Source organism: Salmo salar, chromosome ssa14, assembly GCF_905237065.1.
Source record: "Salmo salar chromosome ssa14, Ssal_v3.1, whole genome shotgun sequence".
Taxonomy (NCBI): Eukaryota; Metazoa; Chordata; class Actinopteri; order Salmoniformes; family Salmonidae; genus Salmo; species Salmo salar.
Genome location: NC_059455.1, coordinates 89,426,445 through 89,452,242, shown reverse-complemented (window position 1 = coordinate 89,452,242; position 25,798 = coordinate 89,426,445). Strand labels below are relative to the sequence as shown.

Sequence of the window (25,798 nt, the reverse complement as noted above, 5' to 3'; positions counted from 1 at the left end):
GAGAAAGAGAGAGAGAGAGAGAGAGATGGGGAGGCTTGGCAAAGTGGTATTATTCTCCTCAGCCTCTCCATTGACTCTGTCAGCAGCCTCTCGATCCCAAATTGCACCCTTTTCCCTATTTAGTGCACACCTCCTGTAATATAGCGCACTACTTTTAAAAAGGGAACATAGGGTTCTGGTCATACTAGTGCAGTATATAGGGAATAGGGTGCCATTTGGGACTTGGCTCAGGGCTTCTAACAGGCCTGACAACATGTCCTGCAACACTATCAAACAACTCTTATCTAGCAGCACATGCTGACAGTCTGGTGCCAGAAAGAAATGAGGGGTTCGGGGGGTAGATGTGGAGGACCCAGAGAGAAAGGAGAGGAGGGGGTAGATGATGGAGGGCCCAGAGAGAAAGGAAGGGGGTAGATGGTGGAGGGCCCAGAGAGAAAGGAAGGGGGGGTAGATGGTGGTGGGCCCAGAAAGAGAGAGGGGGGTAGATGGTGGAGGGCCCAGAGAGATGGAGAGGGGGGGGTAGATGGTGGAGGGCACAGAGAGAAAGGAAGGGGGATAGATGGTGGTGGGCCCAGAGAGAGAGGGGGGGTGTAGATGGTGGAGGGCCCAGAGAGAGGGAGAGGGGGGGGTAGATGGTGGAGGGCCCAGAGAGAGGGAGAGGGGGGGTAGATGGTGGAGGGCCCCGAGAGAAAGGAAGGGGGGGAGATGGTGGTGGGCCCAGAAAGAGAGAGGGGGGGTAGATGGTGGAGGGCCCAGAGAGATGGAGAGGGGGGGTAGATGGTGGAGGGCCCAGAGAGAGGGAGAGGGGGGGGTAGATGGTGGAGGGCCCCGAGAGAAAGGAAGGGGGGGTAGATGGTGGTGGGCCCAGAAAGAGAGAGGGGGGGTAGATGGTGGAGGGCCCAGAGAGATGGAGAGGGGGGGTAGATGGTGGAGGGCACAGAGAGAAAGGAAGGGGGATAGATGGTGGTGGGCCCAGAGGGAGAGGGGGGGTAGATGGTGGAGGGCCCAGAGAGAAAGGAAGGGGGATAGATGGTGGAGGGCCCAGAGAGATGGAGAGGGGGGGTAGATGGTGGAGGGCCCAGAGAGAAAGGAAGGGGGTAGATGGTGGAGGGCACAGAGAGAAAGGAAGGGGGGTAGATGGTGGTGGGCCCAGAGAGAGAGGGGGGGTAGATGGTGGAGGGCCCAGAGAGAGGGAGAGGGGGGGTAGATGGTGGAGGGCCCAGAGAGAAAGGAAGGGGGATAGATGGTGGAGGGCCCAGAGAGAAAGGAAGGGGGGTAGATGGTGGTGGGCCCAGAGAGAAAGGAAGGGAGATAGATGGTGGAGGGCCCAGAGAGAAAGGAAGGGGGGTAGATGGCGGAGGGCCCAGAGAGAGGGGGGGTTGATATTGGAGGGCCCAGAGAGAAAGGAAGGAGGGGGGTAGATGGTGGAGGGCCCAGAGAGAAAGGAAGGGGGGGGTAGATGGTGGAGGGCCCAGAGAGAAAGGAAGGGGGGGTAGATGGTGGAGGGCCCGGAGAGAAAGGAAGGAAGGGGGTAGATGGAGGGCCCAGAGAGAAAGGAAGGGGGGGTAGATGGTGGAGGGCCCGGAGAGAGGGAGAGGGGGGGTAGATGGTGGAGGGCCCCGAGAGAAAGGAAGGGGGGTAGATGGTGGTGGGCCCAGAAAGAGAGAGGGGGGGTAGATGGTGGAGGGCCCAGAGAGATGGAGAGGGGGGGGTAGATGGTGGAGGGCCCAGAGAGAGGGAGAGGGGGGGGTAGATGGTGGAGGGCCCCGAGAGAAAGGAAGGGGGGTAGATGGTGGTGGGCCCAGAAAGAGAGAGGGGGGGGTAGATGGTGGAGGGCCCAGAGAGATGGAGAGGGGGGGTAGATGGTGGAGGGCACAGAGAGAAAGGAAGGGGGATAGATGGTGGTGGGCCCAGAGGGAGAGGGGGGGTAGATGGTGGAGGGCCCAGAGAGAAAGGAAGGGGGATAGATGGTGGAGGGCCCAGAGAGATGGAGAGGGGGGGTAGATGGTGGAGGGCCCAGAGAGAAAGGAAGGGGGTAGATGGTGGAGGGCACAGAGAGAAAGGAAGGGGGGGTAGATGGTGGTGGGCCCAGAGAGAGAGGGGGGGTAGATGGTGGAGGGCCCAGAGAGAGGGAGAGGGGGGGTAGATGGTGGAGGGCCCAGAGAGAAAGGAAGGGGGATAGATGGTGGAGGGCCCAGAGAGAAAGGAAGGGGGGGTAGATGGTGGTGGGCCCAGAGAGAAAGGAAGGGAGATAGATGGTGGAGGGCCCAGAGAGAAAGGAAGGGGGTAGATGGCGGAGGGCCCAGAGAGAGGGGGGGTTGATATTGGAGGGCCCAGAGAGAAAGGAAGGAGGGGGGTAGATGGTGGAGGGCCCAGAGAGAAAGGAAGGGGGGGTAGATGGTGGAGGGCCCAGAGAGAAAGGAAGGGGGGTAGATGGTGGAGGGCCCGGAGAGAAAGGAAGGAAGGGGGTAGATGGAGGGCCCAGAGAGAAAGGAAGGGGGGGTAGATGGTGGAGGGCCCGGAGAGAAAGGAAGGAAGGGGGTAGATGGAGGGCCCAGAGAGAAAGGAAGGAAGGGGGTAGATGGAGGGCCCAGAGAGAAAGGAAGGGGGGGTAGATGGTGGAGGGCCCAGAGAGAAAGGACGGGTCGGCAGTTAGGGTTGGGGGGGGGCTTATTGTATGAAGTTGAGAGAGTTAAGGGGGGGTGGCTTATTGCATACAGTTGAGGGAGTTAAGGGGGGGTGGCTTATTGCATACAGTTGAAGGAGTTAAGGAGGGGTGGCTTATTGCATACAGTTGAGGGAGTTAAGGGGGGTGGCTTATTGCATACAGTTGAGGGAGTTAAGGAGGGGTGGCTTATTGCATACAGTTGAGGGAGTTAAGGAGGGGTGGCTTATTGCATACAGTTGAGGGAGTTAAGGGGGGTGGCTTATTGCATACAGTTGAAGGAGTTAAGGAGGGGTGGCTTATTGCATACAGTTGAGGGAGTTAAGGGGGGTGGCTTATTGCATACAGTTGAGGGAGTTAAGGAGGGGTGGCTTATTGCATACAGTTGAGGGAGTTAAGGGGGGGTGGCTTATTGCATACAGTTGAGGGAGTTAAGGGGGGGTGGCTTATTGCATACAGTTGAGGGAGTTAAGGGGGGGGGTGGCTTATTGCATACGGTTGAGGGAGTTAAGGGGGGGTGGCTTATTGCATACGGTTGAGAGAGATGGGGGTGGGAATACAGCATACTCATGAGAATGTTCATTCACTCATCCGTTCAACCCTATATCTCTGAATGTAGATAATCCTTCACTGTCTAGTGAAGGAGTCAGTGAACTCTCTCTTAATTCTCTGTAAAAGACAAGCAATAATGATCTTGAAGAGGTCCGTCCCTTTGACCACTTGACCATCTTCTCAAATTCCAGATGATACTTTTCATCCAGTTATTGGCTTCAGACAAGACCAAATATGTCCCCTATTGGATCATACAGTGTTTCAAGGGTACAGAGTGTTCAATGCCTGAACCAGGATCTGTTCTAAAACCAAGGCATGGACACAAGTCAACCAATTCTTCAGAGGACAATGTTCGGCTGGAATTACTACGGGTGGCAGAGTTTTTAAGACCCAATCTCACGTTTTCTGAAACAATCCAAAAGGAACAAATTGGGGAAAAATATGGTTTGTAAAAACCTCAGCGTTAGCACAACTGTCGTTCCGATTTAACGAGACGAGACATTTAGGGCTTCTCCGGAGAACGGGAGTGTTCCGTTTTTGAATATCGCTTCCAGGGAGGCATATCTTGCCGTGAGAGTTCCCTGAGATTCCCAAGTTAGCGTGTGAGGAATTCCGGTCTGCTCGTCTCTTGGAAAGAGATGGAAAACAAGGCAGGGTTGGAGTAAGGGATTAATAGTAGAAGCTGAGAGACAGATGTAGACAATTAGAACATGGTTTGTTTAGAGTTTACCTCTACCTGTGTTCAACAACGGAACTGACTGTTGGATGGAGGCGGACTTAAAGGAGGACGGTGATTTGAGGTATTTTTAAGTGTGTGTTTATCATGTGTATTTGTCTGATTCTGTTGACTCTCATTGCTCTCTTGATCATCATCTGGCAGTGAATCCATCTGAGGTTTCCAAGACTGGGGCTAAACAACAGAGTCCCATCAACTCCTCGCAGGGGTCATATCCTTTATATAAAACTGAACCTGATCCCCTTTCGTCTTGTTATAGATTTCGTACAAAGGCCACGTTTTTATTCTCTCCATTTCAGATGTGGAGGAAGGAGAGTTCGCTCTGATGAATGGGTCAATATTGAATAAGGGTTGGAAATAAGTCTTCTGGAGGCGTTTTTAAAAGCCTGAACCATGTTATTGTTCTAGTCTCAGCTTGCTTTAGCAGAGTGTAGGTGTGCGTAGGTGTGTGTGTGAGAAGGGAGACTGGAGGGAGACTGAGGTCATTGTGGTGTTATGGGTCCCCTTGGAGGGATGTATTAAAAAGCCTTTTACACACAGCTCTGGATTTGAGAAGGAAATGGCTGTTAAGTGCTTGATACACATACACAAGCACAAACGTACATGCACACTCACACTCGCACGCACGCTCCCTCACACATATGCACGCGCACGCGCGCGCACACACACACACACACACACACACACACACACACACACACACACACACACACACACACACACACACACACACACACACACATATACAAACACACACACACACACACACACTCTCTCCTTCCTCGCCTGTGGCTGTTTAACACTAGTGATGACTTAGGTCTGTTCTAGTCTGTCCTGGAGAGACTAGGGTTAGGTCTGTTCTAGTCTGTCCTGGAGAGACTAGGGTTAGGTCTGTTCTAGTCTGTCCTGGAGAGACTAGGGTTAGGTCTGTTCTAGTCTGTCCTGGAGAGACTAGTGTTAGGTCTGTTCTAGTCTGTCCTGGAGAGACTAGGGTTAGGTCTGTTCTAGTCTGTCCTGGAGAGACTAGGGTTAGGTCTGTTCTAGTCTGTCCTGGAGAGACTAGGGTTAGGTCTGTTCTAGTCTGTCCTGGAGAGACTAGGGTTAGGTCTGTTCTAGTCTGTCCTGGAGAGACTAGGGTTAGGTCTGTTCTAGTCTGTCCTGGAGAGACTAGGGTTAGGTCTGTTCTAGTCTGTCCTGGAGAGACTAGGGTTAGGTCTGTTCTAGTCTGTCCTGGAGAGACTAGGGTTAGGTCTGTTCTAGTCTGTCCTGGAGAGACTAGGGTTAGGTCTGTTCTAGTCTGTCCTGGAGAGACTAGGGTTAGGTCTGTTCTAGTCTGTCCTGGAGAGACTAGTGTTAGGTCTGTTCTAGTCTGTCCTGGAGAGACTAGGGTTAGGTCTGTTCTAGTCTGTCCTGGAGAGACTAGTGTTAGGTCTGTTCTAGTCTGTCCTGGAGAGACTAGGGTTAGGTCTGTTCTAGTCTGTCCTGGAGAGACTAGGGTTAGGTCTGTTCTAGTCTGTCCTGGAGAGACTAGGGTTAGGTCTGTTCTAGTCTGTCCTGGAGAGACTAGGGTTAGGTCTGTTCTAGTCTGTCCTGGAGAGACTAGGGTTAGGTCTGTTCTAGTCTGTCCTGGAGAGACTAGGGTTAGGTCTGTTCTAATCTGTCCTGGAGAGACCAGTGTTGTTTTTACTGAAAGGTTTGGAGATGTTGTCATGGAGTGGACTCAGATCAGGATTTCTCACCCGCGATTGACATCAGAATACCATATGAAAGAAAAGGACCTACAAGACAAGGAAATAAACCATGGGTAGTGAGACTAAGATATAAAGAACTGGCTGTTCTCTCTATTTCTTTTCAACATTTTTATTTATTTATTTTCATTACACATTTGCCTCAAAGAAATGTAACCCTATGACTACAAATACAAACTATATTCGGCAGCTGCATGCAGCAAGCACAAAATGTGTCTCATGGAAGTTTGTCTTTCTAGTGGTGACCAATCACATCGTACTTTGTTGACCTCATATTAAGTCCCTGACCTCACCAGGAAATGCCTCCTGGGCTGTGTTCCAAATAGCAATCTATTCCCTTTATTGGGCAATATAGGTAGCCTAGTGGTTAGAGCGTTGGGCCAGTAACCGAAAGGTTGCTGGATCGAATCCCCTCGAATCCCTGAGCTGACAAGGTAAGAAATCTGTTGGCCCCTGAACAAGGCAATTAACCCACTGTTCCTTGGTAGGCTGTCATTGTAACTAAGAATTGGTTCTTATCTGACTTACTGTACCTAATTAAATAAAGGTTAAATCAAAAAGATTTAAAGTAGTGCACTCTAAAGGGAATAGGGCTCTGGTCAAAAGTAGTGCACTATGAAGGGAATAGTGTCCTGGTCAAATGTAGTGCACTATAGAGAGAATAGGGCTCTGGTCAAAAGTAGTGCACTATGAAGGGAATAGGGCTCTGGTCAAAAGTAGTGCACTATGAAGGGAATAGTGTCCTGGTCAAAAGTAGTGCACTATAGAGAGAATAGGGCTCTGGTCAAAAGTAGTGCACTATGAAGGGAATAGGGTCCTGGTCAAAAGTAGTGCACTATAGAGGGAATAGGGTGGCATTTGAGACGCACATCTGGCATCAGCCTCCTCTTACACAGAGGGTCCCTCGTGCCCACAGATGCCCACAGAACACTGTGAACCAATTGGTCTGCACACAAACATGGACATCCCTGGGCTTGCCAGAGTCAACATGTGGTTTGACTTGGCCTAACAAGGAGTGATTAGGGGTTGAATTACCTGTTGTGTGGGAATTTATGGAATGGTATGGTGGTTCTCTACCGCACCTGCTGTCGCTAACTCTGAATGATTGGCTATAAAAAGCCAACTGACATTTACTCCTGAGGTGCTGACCTGTTGCACCCTCTACAACCACTGTGATTATTATTATTTGACCATGCTGGTCATCTATGAACGTTTGAACATCTTGGCCATGTTCTGTTATAATCTCCACCCGGCACAGCCAGAAGAGGACTGGCCAACCCTGAGAGCCTGGTTCCTTTCTAGGTTTCTTCCTAGGTTCTGGCCTTTCTAGGGAGTTTTTCCTAGCCACCGTGCTTCTACACCTGCATGGCTTGCTGTTTGGGGTTTTAGGCTGGGTTTCTGTACATCACTTTGTGACATCAGCTGATGCAAGAAGGGCTTTATAAATACATTTGATTGATTGATTGATGGTTCAAGACCAGAACCACTAGCTCAACAAGGCTTCCCTGGACCAGTCCAGAAGCTAGGCAGCATCACAGTCCTAGACATCCTTAAAGTTGCACTATGAAGAATTCACTCCGCCATTCCCTGGTTGACAAAACTCGAATAGTTTGCCTAATTTTCAGTTTATGAGAAAATAAACTAGTATAATGCTGAGATTCATTGTACCATCTAAACAACTGTGAAATATATTTTCCATAACCCAAAATATTGTATTTTCAGCTGTTTGAAGCTGGTGTACAAAACCTAAAGTAAAAGACGCAAAAATGAAACTGAAGCACAGGAAGCATATTAAGACAGATCTATAACTCACAATTCTATGTGAATTTGGTCGTGTTGCCCATAATTGTGGCAAGTAGGTGATGAATGGAATTAATTTCAAATGGGCCAAACCAACTCTACTATATCAATGAAGGTTACTGAAGACCAAACCAACTCTACTATATCAATGAGGGTTACTATAGACTTGACAAAGAGCTCATACAATTCAAACAGTTGAGTGTCATGGTTGGTGTCACAGGAGGTTGGTGGCACCTTAATTGGGGAGGACGGGCTCATGGCAATAGCTGGAGCGGAATGGTTTCAAATACATCGAACACATTCCATTTGCTCTGTTCCGGCCATTATTATGAACCGTCCTCCCCTCAGCAGCCTCCTGTGGTTGGTGTATTGACATCTCTAGCCATAACATTGACCATGATATGACTAAGACCTGTAAACCAACTCTGCTACACCAATAAGGGTTACTAAAGGCTGGGCACATATGGTTCTGTAGTTGGTGTATTGAGAGCACCTGAGGTCTAGGTCTTTGTAGAGAATTTGTACCAGGCAGGGCAGTCTCTCTCTCTCTCATCTGAGGTTCCAGAATGTCCTGGCGTTAGTTCCTAATTAATCCTCTCTGTACAGAATGTCAGCACTTTGAGCAACATGTGTTTCATAACGCTCCCTCCATTTCAGACCTGGGTTCAAATACTATTTGAAATCTTTCAAATGCTTTGACCATTTGCTTTAGCCTGCCTGGGGTGCCAGGATTTTCAGTTTCGAGACTGTTCTATTGGTCTATTCAGCCAAGCAAGCTCAATCAAGCACAGATAAAGCATTTACAACGATTTTGAACAACGATTTCGTATTTGAACCCAGGTCTGCTCTGTTCAGAGGTTTTAGGCACCGAGCTGTCCAGCCAGTCGTTCGTTCAACTCTAATCATTTCCTGTAATCAGGGACCAGAAAGAAAGACTAGAAGAAGAAAAAAGAAAGAGAAAGAGAGAGCGAAAAATGTTGTGTTCCCTCCCATTTCTGCCTGTCACGGTGTGTAAACCTTGGTTTCCTGTGCAGATCTAAACTAGTGTGTGTGTGTGTGTGTTTGCATGTGTGTGAATGAGTGAGTATTTCTGTGTGAGTGTGTGTGTGCCCGTGCTCATGCACATGCGTGTGTAGCTGTAACATAAGGTTTCTTGTTTCTGTTTATCCCCATAACGTATGCGTTGCTCGCTGGAATCAGACAGGAGAGGCAATGCAGTTTGGCTGTGATCCTAACAAGCAGAACGACTACTTAAAGTAGCGGTAGAAATGTGTTGGCGTTGCTTTTCTCTGTACTTAAAAGACAGGAAGGATTATTGCATAGTTTATAAATCTTGTAGATAGGAAGTGGAGTATGATTTCACAGCGAATATTGCATTCTTTATGAGCTTTATCCATCGCTCTCTCTCACAGTACAGCAGAGGATATTGCTCATGGTTCTGGCGGAGGTTGCGTGTTCTAAATGAACTGTCCCATGTAGCATCAAACCCTCACCAGTACAATGTTCTGTTTGTTCTCTCCAATCCTTTCTCCTCTCTCTCTCTCTCTCTCTCTCTCTCTCTCTCTCTCTCTCTCTCTCTCTCTCTCTCTCTCTCTCTCTCTTCCTCTTCCTCTCCTCTCTGACTCAGTCTAGAGATGGTGTGTTCCTGTAGGTATAGGTTAGGGTTAGGGTTAGACCAGAGGTGGTCTGTTCCTCCTGGAACTTCCAGTGTACTGCATGGTAAAATGGCACCAGGAATGAAACTTACAGACAACCACCACCAGTCTTAACCCAGGGTGGCAGAAGAACCCACCTACACAGGCTAGAATTGTAAGTCAAAGTCTTCATCCCCAAGCCCCTGGCCCCCCAAAAGCAGTGCACTATATAAGAAGAGGGTGTGATTTGGGATGCAGAGAAAGACTTACATGACCTTGGCAAAATATTTAGCGCTCCTCTGATGATAGATTTAGAGTTGAAAGGGGACAACTTCAACATGTCTTCAACCTTACATTATCCATACGCCCAGGTCTGTGAAAGGCAATCTCTTCGGGGAAGGATGTTGGTTGGCCAACAAAAACAGCACTTAATTACTCTGCGCTTCGAGTCAATTACCAAGTCAATTACAGCTGCGTTTCATGTGGTTCACAGATGGTTACACACTCTCCCTCTCTCTCTATCCTCTTCTTATCCTATCATTCCCACTCTTTCTCCTTCTTTCTCTCTGTTCTTCGTTCCCTGCCTCTGTCCTTCATTCCCTCTCTCTGTACTTCAACCACAGAGAGGAAGCCTTCTAGTGGGTGATAGAGATGCAGGAAACCTCAAGTATGGTTTGAGGAAGAAGAGAGAGTAGAGAGACACAGAGAGAGAAAAAAGAGTGAGGTAGTGAGTAAAAACAGAGACAGAAAGAGCGAGAAAGAAAGGAGTCGGTCTTGGTCGGAGTTTGTATAAGCCATGTGGCTGCTTTGATCCGACCGAGGATTTGAAACGGTGTCAACAGAAACATGCAGAGGCCGTCTGTTTGCTCCGAGACGGAGATCGTTTCACAGTTACAAAGGCCCACCGCCGGGCCACCGCCAGGCCACAGCCGGCCCACTACAACCTCTGGGCTCCCACTGTTTGTCTTGTTGGGAATACATAGCCGCAATTCTCAGGTTGCACTCTCAAAATAAAACCTGTGATTAGTACAGGTATCAAATGAAATAGAGTTTTTTCCACCGAAGCACTGGGCTATATCTATCTAACATTTCATATTAGATCTCATTTTTTGAAGCAGAAGAACACTTTTCAAGGTAGTCCTTCCATTTCTAGACCCAATCCTCTGATCAGAAGCAATTTCACTCATTTACATTTGAGTCATTTACCAGACGCTCTTATCCAGAGCGACTCACAGGCGCAATTAGAGTCAAATGCCTTGCTCAAGGGCACATCAACAGATTTTTCACCTAGTCGGCTCGGGGTTTCGAACCAGCAACATTTTGGTTACTGGCCCAACGATCTTAACCAGTAGTCTCTCAGGTTGTTTGAGAAGAAGAGAAGAATGAAGATGAGGAGGAGAAAGGAGACAATCCCTCTGTCTCACTCCAATCCCTCTGTCTCACTCCAATCTCTCCCTCTCACTCCAATCCCTCTGTCTCACTCCAATCCCTTTGTCTCACTCCAATCCCTCTGTCTCACTCCAATCTCTCCCTCTCACTCCAATCCCTCTGTCTCACTCCAATCCCGCTGTCTCACTCCAATCCTTCTGTCTCACTCCAATCCCGCTGTCTCACTCCAATCCCTCTGTCTCACTCCAATCCCTCTGTCTCACTCCAATCCCTCTGTCTCACTCCAATCCCTTTGTCTCACTCCAATCCCTCTGTCTCACTCCAATGCCGCTGTCTCACTCCAATCCCTCTGTCTCACTCCAATCCCTCTGTCTCACTCCAATCCCTCTGTGTCACTCCAAAGAAGGATGATTCTCAAAGGTCCTTTGTGTTGTAGAACGGGAGGCTGAAAAAGAGAGGGAGAGAGGGAGAGGGCGTGCCAGATCACTACAGAGATAGGAAGTGTCTTGAACTCTCTCTCTCGGCCATATGACATGATTCAAACCTCATGTTTGCAATCGGGACCCAGACACACACACACACACACACACACACACACACACACACACACACACACACACACACACACACACACACACACACACACACACACACACACACACACACACACACACACACACACACACACACACATTATTCATTCTTCCAAAGTACTTCTCCAACTTCCATGTTTCTATTTCACTCTCCACCACACACACACATACCTACGCATTGACACACGCACACACACATGCAAGCACAGAGAGATACCTCAGGGTTTATCCTCTTCACTCCCTATGGATCATAAGGCTGCCTGCATTTCATACGGTAGATTTCAGAGCTATCTCCGCGGATTAGGTAGAAGTTGACCCTAACTACACTGACATGGGTCAAATACACTAAATATATAAACGTATGTGGACACCCCTACAAATGAGTGGATTCGGCTATTTCAGCCACACCCGTTGTTGACAGGTGTATAAAATCGAGCACACAGCCATGCAATCTCTATAGACAAACATTGGCAGTAGAATGGCCTTACTGAAGAGCTCAGTGACTTTCAATGTGGCAATGTCATAGGATGGCACCTTTGCAACAGGTCAGTTTGTCAAATTTCTGCCCCGCTAGAGCTGCTCCGGTCCACTACAAGTGCTATTATTGTGAAGTGGAAACATCTAGGAGCAACAACGGCTCAGTCAAGAAGTGGTAGGCAACACAAGCTCACAGAGCTGAAGCGCGTAAACATCATCTGTCCTCGGTTGCAACACTCACTACCGAGTTCCAAACTTCCTCTGGAAGCAACGTCATCACGAGAACTGTTAGTTTCCATGGCTGAGCAGTTGCACACAAGCCTAAGATCAGCATGTGCAATGCCAAGCGTTGACAGAAGTATAAAAATCATGTTCTCTGGAGTAATGAATCACGCTTCACCATCTGGCAGTCCGACGGACGAATCGGGGTTTGGCGGATGCCAGGAGAATGCTACCTGCCCGAATGCTAGTGCAAACTATGAAGTTTGGTGGAGGAGGAATAATGGTCTGGGCTGTATTTCATGGTTCGGGCTAAGCCCTTTAGTTCCAGTGAAGGGAAGTCAACGCTACAGCATACAATGACATTCTAGATGATTTTCTGCTTCCAACTTTGTGGCAACAGTTTGGGGGAGACCGTTTCCTGTTTTAGCATGACACTGCCCCCATGCACAAAGCGGGGTCCATACAGAAATGGTTTGTTGAGATTGCTGTGGAAGAACTTGACTGGCCTGCACAGAGCCCTGACCTCAACCTCATCAAACACCTTTGGGATGAATTGGAACGCTGACTGTGAGCCAGGCCTAATCGCCCAACATCAGTGCCCGGCCTCACTAATGATCTTGTGGCTGAATGGAAGCAAGTCCCCTCAGCAATGTTCCAACATCTAGTGGAAAGCCTTCCCAGAAGAGTGGAGGCTGTTATAGCAGCAAAGGGGGGACCAACTCCATATTAAAGCCCATGCTTTTGGAATTAGATTTTTGACGAGCAGGTGTCCACATACTATCGCTCATGTAATGTCTTTACCCATTCTGATCCTAGATATGTGGTTAAGTGCAATGTCTAACACACACATACTGTACACATGCACACACACAGTAACAAGACTTCCCCAACTAGCTCTCACAGTCTCACATCAGAATTAGACGTTTATCCATGTTTCTCAAACAAAAGGCAAAAGTCAAATAACAAAGTGTTTAAGGTTAAGTTTAGGCATTAACTCTGAATTGTTACGGTAAGGGTTAAGGTTTGGGATAGTCTTTAAAAAACGTTTTCTGGATTCTGTCCTGGCAACCTTTGGAATAAGAGGCTAATCCAGGAACAGCAATTAGAGGCAGATCTTGGAACAGCAATTAGAGGCAGATCTAGGAACAGCAATTAGAGGCAGATATAGGAACAGCAATTAGAGGCAGATCTAGGAACAGCAATTAGAGGCAGATCTAGGAACAGCAATTAGAGGCAGATCTTGGAACAGCAATTAGAGGCAGATCTAGGAACAGCAATTAGAGGCAGATCTAGGAACAGCAATTAGAGGCAGATCTAGGAACAGCAATTAGAGGCAGATCTAGGAACAGCAATTAGAGGCAGATCTAGGAACAGCAATTAGAGGCAGATCTCAATGCCGTCCGCATCCACAACATCCTAGCAAAACCAAAACCTACTTGAAGGTAACAATGCTCACTGTTGCCCCTAGTGACCGGTTTCTGTTTCATCTCCCAACGTCAATGCTGACTTCTATAACGGGTGACCTGGATGGGTTTCCTACCACTGCTTTTCCAATCAGAGAAAAGAGGAGAAATAACAAAAAGAGAGAAAGTAATGTAGAGGGAAACTAGTACTATAGAGGGAAAAGTAGTAACGTCGAGGAATGTGCAGCACATCGATTCATCTGCTAATCTAGTCCATGTGACGCTCCCTCCATCTCTCCATCCCTCAATCCCTCTGTCCTTTCACTGTTCTCAATAAGATTATTCAGAGAAAGAGAAAAAAAACATTGCCTGCAACTCTCTCTCTCTCTCTCTCTCTCTCTCTCTCTCTCTCGGAATTGTCCAAATAGTTCTCAGTCCTGCCAGACACAACAGTCCATTTGCAGTTTCTGTCCGTCTGTGAATTCAATTCAGTTTGGCTTGGGGTTTTTCTTTTCTCTTTCTGCATAGATTTTTAATGGGTAGATAATGAGTCTGTGTCTGTCTGGGGACTATATCTGTCTATTATCCAGACAAGGCCAAGCAGAGAGTTCTTGTCAGAGTCTTTACTTCCGTTTTCTGGTCTGAAAACACACTTGGATTAAGTTGTTTAGATGTACGTCCACTGACAAGAAAGACCCAAGTAAAAACTCAGGCACACACACACACACACACACACACACACACACACACACACACACACACACACACACACACACACACACACACACACACACACACACACACACACACACACACACACACACACACACAGAGGAACACACACACAGACAGGCACACACAAATATGCACACACTTACACACCCAAATACACACACACTCAGACACATAGATACACACACATACTCAGGCGCAGTGACACATACAAACACCCAGACGCAAATACACACGCATGCCAATACACACACACGCACACACACACAAATACATCGTATGCATGTAGTGCATGCACCATATGTCCATTTCTCTCTCTCTCCTTCATTATGTGTCTGGTATGTGTCAGTATTTAGTCTCAGTCTGCTGCAGAGAGCAGAAGAGGACAGCATATCGTCACACAATCCATTTTTGGTGGCTGAGTGACTACGCGGGGGACAGAGAGACTTGGATAACACCACACAGACTGTCTGTAAGCTTGGAGACGCCTGTTTGTTGCTCAGTCCCTTCCCCTCTGCAGGTCATCTCTCCCTATTCAGCAATACTAACCCAAGGTCAGGCAAAGGGTTTTCCCTATCTAAGGCCAGGAGTTTTTCATGATAATGCTGTTTGACGAGGGAAATTATGTTTGACGAGCCAAGTAATGACCTATAAATGCTTGTGAACACTAGAGCCCATAGTTATTCCTGGTGAAGTCAGGAAACCTCCTGGCACAACTCATAGACTTCTCAAAAACTCAAAAAAAGTATGTTAGCTTTTTACCACCTGATGAACATTGCGAAGGTGTGGCCATTTCTCTCTCAGGCTGATACAGAGAGACTCATCCATGCTTTTATTATAAGTAGCCTTGACTACTGTAATGGTCTCCTGTCTGGTCTACACAAAAAAAAGACAATGGTCAACTGCAAAACATACAGAATACTGCAGCACGGGTACTGACCAAGACCAGATGGAGAGCACACATTACACCGGTTTTAAAGTCTCTGCACTGGCTGCCTGTGAGTTTTAGAATTCATTTGAAGATTCTTCTATTGGTTTTTAAATCAATCCACGATTGTGCACCCCAATACATTGCAGACTTGCTTGTGAGTTATGTTCCCAGTAGGTCCCTCAGGTCCTCTGTCACTGGCTTTTTAACTATCCCAAGGTCTTGGACCAAGAAGCATAGAGAGGCAGCCTTTAGTTTTAATGCCCCAAGCCTCTGCAATAGCCTGCCAGAGAACCTGAGGGGGCCAAAACTGTGGACATATTTAAAAGAGATCTAAAAACACCTTAGCTTTGCTTTTCCTTTTTTAGTCTTTCAGTTTCTGTATTTCTGTTTTTATTTTCATTGTTTTTTATTTATGTTTTTTCCTGTGAAGCGCATTGCTTCGCATCCATGTCTGAAATTTGCTGTATAAATAAAGCTTGATTTTATTTGATAAGAAACCCTTGTTAATGCTAGCTCACAGTACAACTGTTATTAATGCTAGCTCACAGTCTATAACAGTTATTAATGCTAACTCACAGTCTATAACTGTTATTAATGATAGCTCACAGTCTATAACTATTGTTAATGCTAGCTCACAGTCTATAACTGTAAATAATGCTAGCTCAAAGTCTATAACTGTTATTAATGCTAGCTCATAGTCTATAACTGTTATTAATGCTAACTCAGTCTACAACTGTTATTAATGCTAGCTCATAGTCTATAACTGTTATTAATGCTAGCTCACAGTCTATAACTGTTAGTAATGCTAGCTCACAGTCTATAACTGTTATTCATGCTAGCTCACAGTCTATATCTGTTATTCATGCTATCTCACAGTTTATAACTGTTATTCATAGTAGCTCACAGTCTATAACTTTTATTAATGCTAGCTCATATTCTATAACTGGTATTAATGCTAGCTCATAGTCTATAACTGTTATTAATGCTAGCTCATAGTCTATAACTGTTATTAATGCTAGCTCACAGTCTATAACTGTTATTAATGCTAGCTCACAGTCTATAACTGTTATTAATGCTAGCTCACGGTCTATAACTGTTATTCATGCTAGCTCACAGTCTATAACTGTTATTAATGCTAACTCACAGTTTATAACTGTTATTCATGCTAGCTCACAGTCTATAACTGTTATTAATGCTATCTCACAGTCTATAACTGTTATTAATGCTAGGTCACAGTCTTTGACTGTTATTCATGCTAACTCACAGTCTATAACTGTTAATAATGCTAGCTCATAGACAATAACTGTTATTAATGCTAGCTCACAGTCTATAACTGTTATTAATGCTATCTCACGGTCTATAACTGTTATTAATGCTAGCTCACAGTCTATAACTGTTATTAATGCTAGCTCACAGGCTATTACTGTTATTAATGCTAGCTCGTGGTCTATAACTGTTATTAATGCTAGCTCACAGTCTATAACTGTTATTAATGCTAGCTCATAGTCTATAACTGTTATTAATGCTAGCTCACAGTCTATAACTGTTATTAATGCTAGCTCGTGGTCTATAACTGTTATTAATGCTAGCTCACAGTCTATTACTGCTATTAATGCTAGCTCGTAGTCTATAACTTTTATTAATGCTAGCTCACAGTCTATAACTGTTATTAATGCTAGCTCATAGTCTATAACTGTTATTAATGCTAGCTCATAGACAATAACTGTTATTAATTCTAGCTCACAGTCTATAACTGTTATTCATGCTAGCTCATAGTCTATAACTGGTATTAATGCTAGCTCATAGTCTATAACTGTTATTAATGTTAGCTCATAGTCTATAAATGTTATTAATGCTAGCTCATAGTCTATAACTGTTGTCAATGCTAGCTCACAGTCTATAACTGTTATTCATGCTAGCTCACAGTCTATAACTGTTATTAATGCTAACTCACAGTTTATAACTGTTATTCATGCTAGCTCACAGTCTATAACTGTTATTAATGCTATCTCACAGTCTATAACTGTTATTAATGCTAGCTCACAGTCTTTGACTGTTATTCATGCCCACTCACAGTCTATAACTGTTAATAATGCTAGCTCATAGACAATAACTGTTATTAATGCTAGCTCGTAGTCTATAACTGTTGTTAATGCTAGCTCATAGTCTATAACTGTTATTAATGCTAGCTTATAGTCTATAACTGTTATTAATGCTAGCTCATAGTCTATAACTGTTATTAATTCCAGCTCACAGTCTATAACTGTTATTAATGCCAGCTCACAGTCTATAACTGTTATTAATGCCAGCTCATAGTCTATAACTGTTATTAATGCTAGCTCATAGTCTATAACTGTTATTAATTCCAGCTCAGTCTATAACTGTTATTAATTCTAGCTCATAGTCTGTAACTGTTATTAATGCTAGCTCATAGTCTATAACTGTTATTAATTCCAGCTCAGTCTATAACTGTTATTAATGCTATCTCACAGTCTATAACTGTTATTAATGCTAGCTCACAGTCTTTGACTGTTATTCATGCTAACTCACAGTCTATAACTGTTAATAATGCTAGCTCATAGACAATAACTGTTATTAATGCTAGCTCGTAGTCTATAACTGTTGTTAATGCTAGCTCATAGTCTATAACTGTTATTAATGCTAGCTCATAGTCTATAACTGTTATTAATGCTAGCTCATAGTCTATATCTGTTATTAATTCTAGCTCATAGTCTATAACTGTTATTCATGCTAGCTTATAGTCTATAACTGTTATTAATGCTAGCTCATAGTCTATAACTGTTATTAATTCCAGCTCACAGTCTATAACTGTTATTAGTGCCAGCTCACAGTCTATAACTGTTATTAATGCCAGCTCATAGTCTATAACTGTTATTAATTCCAGCTCAGTCTATAACTGTTATTAATTCTAGCTCATAGTCTATAACTGTTATTAATGCTAGCTTATAGTCTATAACTGTTATTAATGCTAGCTAATAGTCTATAGACACATGGGAATGTGGGTTCCAAATCTGTCCCACAGCCAGGTCAGGCTCTAGACAGCTATCTTAACCCAGCTGCTAAGGATTTGCCCTGAATGAAAACTACTGAACAGTATCTGTCTACACTAGACTGCCTTTTATTTGCACACGTGTGTTTGCACGATAAGCAAATAGTAGCCATTACCACATGCTGTGTGTGAGAGGCAATCTGTTTTCCCTGTGGCATGGTTAGGGATGAAAAATCTAGTTGAAAAACAAAGTGCAACCACCACTGTAGGATGTGTGGTGAACTTCAGGATAAGGGGGGTGAAAGAAATTTGGCATTGTGCATGGAAACGGGTTTTCAGTGTGTGTACATACACACACAGACAGAATGCAAACACACACACACATACACTCCCTCACACTAGTCATTCAAAAAGCATTTTAAGGGCCGTTTATGCCATTCAATAAAACCACAGTCCTCTTAGTGAAGGAGCCAGAAAGAGAGGGAGAGAGGGAGAGATAAAGTTAGAGGGAGAGGAGAGAGAGGGAGAGAAAGTTAGAAAGTGAGAGGGGAGAGAGGGAGAGAGAAAGTTAGAGAGAGAGAGGGAGAGAGAGGGAGAGAGAAAGTTAGAGAAGGAGAGGGGATAGAGGGAAGAGAAAGTTAGAGAGGGCGAGGGGAGATAGGGAGAGAAGGGAAGAGAAAAAGGTAGAGGGAGAGGGGAGAGAGGGAGAGAGAAAGGTAGAGAGGGAGAGGGGAGAGAGGGAGAGAGAACGTTAGAGAGGCAGAAGGGAGAGAGGGGAGAGGGAGAGAGGGAGAGAGGGGACGAGAAAAAGGTGGAGAGAGAGAGGGGATAGAGGGAGAGGGAGAGAGAGAGAGAGAGAGGAAAATGCAAATCTCTCGCCATCTCTCTCTTGATCTCCAACCACTCCTCTCTCTCCATCTCTCTATTCCTCTCCAACCCCTCCTCTCTTTCATCTCACTCTCTTCCATTTTCTCTCTTTTACTAAACACGTTCTGGTCCAAACCATATGGAGTCATAATAAAGAGACGCGTCAGGCAGAGTGCTTTCTCAGCAGCGGATAGAACGAGCTGCAACAAACACACAAACTGGACAGTTTTATCTCAATCTTTTAATTCGAAGACTCAATCATGGACACTCTTACTGACAGTTGTGGCTGCTTTGCGTGATGTATTGTTGTCTCTATCTTATTGCCCTTTGTGCTGTTGTCTGTGCCCAATAAAGTTTGTACCATATTTTGTGCTGCTACCATGTTGTGTTGCTACCATATTGTTGTCATTTTGTGTTGCTATCAAGCTGTGTTGTCGTGTGTTGCTGCCTTGTTACGTTGTTTGTTGTCTTACGTTGTGAGTTATGTTGTTTCTCTTGTCGGGATGTGTGTTTTGTCCTATATTTATTTATATATGTATATATATATATATATATATATATATTTTTCCCCTGACACATAGAACAGACACATAGCACAGACACGCACACACACAGACACACACACACTGACCCCCTCTGTGTATAGTAGAGGATTACAGTGTCATTCCGTGCCATGCCACAAGAACTCTAATTTTCTTCAAACATTTTGTTATTGAGATTACACACAAGACTGGGAATGAATCAAGACACACAACACACGTTCAGTCTGGGTCACAGATGACACATTATTCACTATATAGTGTACTACTTTTGACCAGAGCCCACAGAGCCCATAGAGAACCTAGAGCCCACAGAGGACATAGAGCCCATAGAGAACCTAGAGAACAGAGAGAACATAGAGAACATAGAGAACCTAGAGCCCACAGAGGACATAGAGCCCATAGAGAACCTAGAGAACAGAGAGAACAGAGAGAACATAGAGAACATAGAGAACCTAGAGCCCACAGATGACATAGAGCCCATGAGAACCTAGAGAACAGAGAGAACAGAGAGAACATAGAGAAGAGAGAAAAGAGAGCCCACAGAGGACATAGAGCTCACAGATAACATAGAGCCCACAGAGAACATAGAGAATATAGTGCCCATAGAGAACATAGAGCTCATAGAGAACATAGAGAACATAGAGCCCATAGAGAACATAGAGAACATAGTGCCCACAGAGAACATAGAGCCTATAGAGCCTATAGAGAACATAGAGAACATAGAGCCCATAGAGAACATAGTGCCCACAGAGAACATAGAGCCCATAGAGCCCATAGAGATCAGAGAGAACATGGAGCCCATAGAGTCCATAGAGAACATAGAGAACAGCGAGAACATAGAGAACAGAGAACAGAGAACATAGAGCCCGTAGAGCCCATAGGGAACATAGAGAAAAGAGAACATAGAGCCCATAGAGAACAGAGAGAACATAGAGCCTATAGAACATAGAAGAACATAGAGAATATAGAGCCCATAGGGAACGTAGAGCGCATAGAGAACAAAGAGAATATAGAGAACAGAGAACAGAAAACATAGAGCCCATAGAGCCCATAGAGAACATAGAGAACATGAGCCCATAGAGAAAATAGAGAACATAGAGAAAATAGAGAACAGAGCCCATAGAGAACATAGAGCCCATAGAGAACATAGAGCCCATAGAAAACATAGAGAACATAGAGCTCATAGAGCCCATAGACAACATAGAAAACATAGAGTATAGAGAACGTATAGCCCATAGAGAACATAGAGAAAATGGAAACCATAGAGAACATAGAGCCCATAGATCCCATGGAGAACATAGAGCCCATAGAGCCCATGGAGAACATAGAGCCCATAGAGCCCATAGAGAACATATAGCCCAGAGAGAAAATAGAATCCATAGAGCCCATAGAGAACATAGATAACATAGAGGTAAATAGAGAACATACAGAACATAGAGCCCATAGAGACCATATAGAAAAGAGAGAACATAGAGAACATAGAGAACATAGAAGAACATAGAGATCATAGAGCCCATAGAGAACTTAGAGCCCATAGAGAACATAGAGCCCATAGGAAACATAGAGAACATAGAGCCCATAGAGAACATTGAAAACATAGAGAACCTAGAGCCCACAGAGAACATAGAGAACATAGAAGAACATAGAGATCATAGAGCCCATAGAGAACTTAGAGCCCATAGAGAACATAGAGCCCATAGGAAACATAGAGAACATAGAGCCCATATAGAACATAGAGCCCATAGAGAACATAGAGAACAGAGAAAAGTCAACATTGAGCCCATAGAGAACATAGAGAACATAGAGAACATAGAGTCCATAGAGCCCATAGAGAACATTGAAAACATAGAGAACCTAGAGCCCACAGAGAACATAGAGTCCATAGAGAACATAGAGAAAATTGAGAACATAGAGCCCATAGAGAACAGAGAAAAGTCAACATTGAGCCCATAGAGCCCATAGAGAACATAGAGAACACCGAGCCCATAGAGAACATAGAGTCCATGGAGAACATAGAGCCCATAGAGAACATAGAGCCTACAGAGCCCATATAGCGCCTAGACAACATAGAGAACATAAAGCCCACAGAGAACATAGAGAACATAGAGATTATAGGCTGCTAGCTATACTGGGTTGTTATGTGTGTCATATCTTCTGTCAATAATTCATTAACAGAAATAGAGACACGTTACTACAGCCAAACAGGGTATTAGTATGTGTAATAGAGGTGTAGGTACAGTAAGATATATTGCTGGTACAGTACTTATAGTTGGCACTGTACTCTCCCTGTCCCTGTGTCATCCCAAACAAATGGCCACAGTGTACCCCTCAGAGTCAGGAATTCCGTCTCAAAACCGTTCGTTAGTGACAGACAGTTCATTCTGATTGATCCTTTCCCCTTCTACATGTGAAAAGCTAACTGTAGCTTGTACAAGTGCAACGCAGGCTGATACTCACATAGATTCTCATATATGTTTTTTTCTTCCTCTCTCTTCTGTTAAACTTGCGGGTTTAGGGTGAGGAGGTGAAGAAGGGGAGGAATAGGGGTGATTGCTGAGGATCGGAGGGGTTGGTTGCTTTGTCAGAAAACTTGAGAGTGTTTGGTTTTCGCCCCTCTCCCCAAACCTAAGTAAACACGTTCTGGTCCAAACCATATGGAGTCATACTAAAGAGGCGCGTCAGGCAGAGTGCTTTCTAAGCAGTGGAAAAGTGATTTGAGAGAGGTTTTGTGGGTGATTTGCATGCAGCGAGACTTTGAGTCATTAAGGGTGTTTAAGGACAGCCTAGCCCTCAGACTCAGGTAATTATCTTTTCATTTGACGTTTCTCGCTCTGTCTCTCTCTCTCGCTCTGTCTTTTTCCCTCTCTCTCTCTCCCTCTATCTCCCATGAGTGTGATTGGCTCCTAATGTGATCTGAATGGCCTCAGGAGAGACCAGTAACATGGCCTGTCTCAATGTGACTCCAGTCAGACAGTAGGAGAGACCAGTAACATGGCCTGTCTCAATGTGACTCCAGTCAGACAGTAGGAGAGACCAGCAACATGGCCTGTCTCAATGTGACTCCAGTCAGACAGTAGGAGAGACCAGCAACATGGCCTGTCTCAATGTGACTCCAGTCAGACAGTAGGAGAGACCAGTAACATGGCCTGTCTCAATGTGACTCCAGTTAGACAGTAGGAGAGACCAGTAACATGGCCTCTCTCAATGTGACTCCAGTCAGACAGTAGGAGAGACCAGCAACATGGCCTGTCTCAATGTGACTCCAGTCAGACTGTAGGAGAGACCAGCAACATGGCCTGTCTCAATGTGACTCCAGTCAGACAGTAGGAGAGACCAGTAACATGGCCTGTCTCAATGTGACTCCAGTCAGAAAGTAGGAGAGACCAGTAACATGGCCTGTCTCAATGTGACTCCAGTCAGACTGTAGGAGAGACCAGTAACATGGCCTGTCTCAATGTGACTCCAGTCAGACAGTAGGAGAGACCAGTAACATGGCCTGTCTCAATGTGACTCCAGTCAGACAGTAGGAGAGACCAGTAACATGGCCTGTCTCAATGTGACTCCAGTCAGACAGTAGGAGAGACCAGCAACATGGCCTGTCTCAATGTGACTCCAGTCAGACAGTAGGAGAGACCAGCAACATGGCCTGTCTCAATGTGACTCCAGTCAGACAGTAGGAGAGACCAGCAACATGGCCTGTCTCAATGTGACTCCAGTCAGACAGTAGGAGAGACCAGCAACATGGCCTGTCTCAATGTGACTCCAGTCAGACAGTAGGAGAGACCAGTAACATGGCCTGTCTCAATGTGACTCCAGTCAGACAGTAGGAGAGACCAGCAACATGGCCTGTCTCAATGTGACTCCAGTCAGACAGTAGGAGAGACCAGTAACATGGCCTGTCTCAATGTGACTCCAGTCAGACAGTAGGAGAGACCAGTAACATGGCCTGTCTCAATGTGACTCCAGTCAGACAGTAGGAGAGACCAGTAGGACCCTCTTTTTCCCTGTACCACATAGACCAGACTGTAGCAGTGGGGTCATATATATTACAACTCAGTTCAGGGAGTTAAAATGAGGTTGTTAGGAGGAAGATCTGGGGGAGACTTGTATTTTGACTGGGCTGTGTCTCATTAGTCATAACTATAGCTAACTAGGAAACCACTTTACAGCATTGCGACAGGTAATTGATCTTTAGCTGGATACTCAACTCACATGCATGATGTTGTTAATGGAGTTATACCAGTAGGTCTATACCTCACGTACTACATGCTGCTGACTGGTTACAGTAACTAATATTACAGCATTCACATGGCATTAGCAATATAACAGAGAGGGACAGAGAGAGAACACCTCTATCTGTGGAAAGAGAGGACCATGGAGGGAAATCATGTTCAGGAGAATTATAATGGAGTTTCTTTCTCCACACCTGGGAAACTAATAGCAACTTTGTGAAGTCAAGTCTCCAATAAAAATATTTGTTTTAAAATAACTAAAAAGAGAGAGAGAGAGAGAGAGAGAGAGAGACAGCGAGAGAAAGATAGAGACAGCGAGAGAGAGAGAGAGAGAGAGAGAGAGAGAGAGAGAGAGAGAGAGGAACACGTTTTGGAGGTTCATACCTTAAGACAGGCGTGTAGTTTGGCGCACTACTAGGGTTTCCATTAAATGGTAAGTTTGAGGAACAAGATAATTGCTCTAGCAGAACTGAACGCCGAACCCCACCTCCTCTCTCCCTGTTTCCCATACACACACTCTAACTCACTCCTCGTGCTTCACACACACATAGCAGTACACACACTGACACACACACATACACACACACACACACACACACACACACACACACACACACACACACACACACACACACACACACACACACACACACACACACACACACACAGCGGGCACGCGCCCTACACACAACACACACACACACACACACACACACACACACACACACACACACACACACACACACATACACACACACACATTCACACACAAACCCTCCACAAACAGCCTCTCCATCCTTGTCATACGATGTCTATTTTTTGTCACCCTCAGCTGTTTCGGCAAGCTATATCTATACACATTAGCCAACACACTCAATTCTCACAACTCAATAACAAACCCCTCCCCCTATAATTAGTCTAATTTCTCACTACTCAATAACAACCCCTCCCCCTATATCAGCAGTCTCCTCCCACATACTCTGTCTGAGAAAGTTGTGAACTCTGAAATAACATGTGATTTACAGTGCATTTGGAAAGTATTCAGACCCCTTGATTTTTTCCACATTTCGTTATGTTACAGCCTTATTCTAAAATTGATGAAAAAGTTTTTTTCCCCTCATAAATCTACCACATAAAGACAAAGCAAAAACACGTTTTTAGAAATGTTTGCAAATTTCTTAAAAATTAACAAATAAAATATCACATTTGCAGAAGTATTCAGACCCTTTACTCAGTACTTTGCTGAAGCACCTTTGGCCGCAATTACAGCCTTGAGTCTTCTTGGGTATGATGCTACAAGCTTGGCACACCTGTATTTGGTGAGTTTCTCCCATTCTTCTCTGCAGATCCTCTCAAGCTCTGTCAGGTTGGATGGGGAGCATTGCTGCACAGCTATTTCCAGGTCTCTCCAGAGATGTTCGATCAGGTTCAAGTCTGGGCTCTGGCTGGGCCACTCAAGGATATTCAGAGACGTGTCCTGAAGCCACTCCTGTGTTGTCTTGGCTGCGTGCTTAGGGTCGTTGTCCTGTTGGTAGGTGAACCTTCGCCCCAGTCTGAGGTCCTGAATGCTCTGGAGCAGGTTTTCATCAAGGATCTCTCTGTACTTTGCTCGGTTCATCTTTCCCTCGATCCTGACTAGTCTCTCAGTCCCTGCCGCTGAAAGACATCCCCACAGCATGATGCTGCCACCAACATCCTTCACCGTAGGGATGGTGCCAGGTTTCTTCCCCACGTGACGCTTGGCATTCAGGCCAAAGAGTTGAATCTTGATTTCATCAGACCAGAGAACTTTGTTTCTCATGGTCTGAGAGTCCTTTAGGTGCCTTTCCACAGAAGAACTCTAGAGCTCTGTCAGAGTGACCATCAGGTTCTTGGTCACCTCCCTGACCAAGGCCCTTCTCCCCTGATTGCTCAGTTTGGCCGGGCGACCAGCTCTAGGAAGAGTCTTGGTGGTTCCAAACTTATTCCATTTAAGAATGATGGATCACTGTGATCTTGAGGACCTTCAATGCTACAGAAATGTTTTGGTACCCTTCCCCAGATCTGTGCCTCAACACAATCCTATCTCGGAGCTCTACAGACAATTCCTTCGACCTCATGGCTTGGTTTTTGCTCTGACATGCACTATCAACTGTGGGACCTTATATAGACAGGTGTGTGCCTTTCCAGATCATGTCCAATCAATTGAATTTACCACAGGTGGACTCCAATCAAGTTGTAGCAACACCTCAAGGATGATCAATCGTAACAGGATGCACCTGAGCT

At 45.3% G+C, this 25,798-nt stretch overlaps 2 protein-coding genes across 4 annotated transcripts in view; both read left to right on the top strand.

Moving 5' to 3' along the window:
- The window catches only part of LOC106570550 (collagen alpha-2(VIII) chain), an 84,689-nt gene that overhangs the window by 16,008 nt on the left and 42,883 nt on the right, over positions 1 to 25,798 (top strand). The window lies entirely within an intron of this gene.
- LOC123726601 (cell surface glycoprotein 1-like) overlaps positions 20,554 to 25,798 on the top strand; it is a 9,043-nt gene continuing 3,798 nt past the window's right edge. The window contains exon 1 of the mRNA XM_045693712.1: positions 20,554 to 20,657. Coding sequence (XP_045549668.1) covers positions 20,554 to 20,657 — 104 coding nt within the window. The remainder of the gene's footprint in view (positions 20,658 to 25,798) is intronic.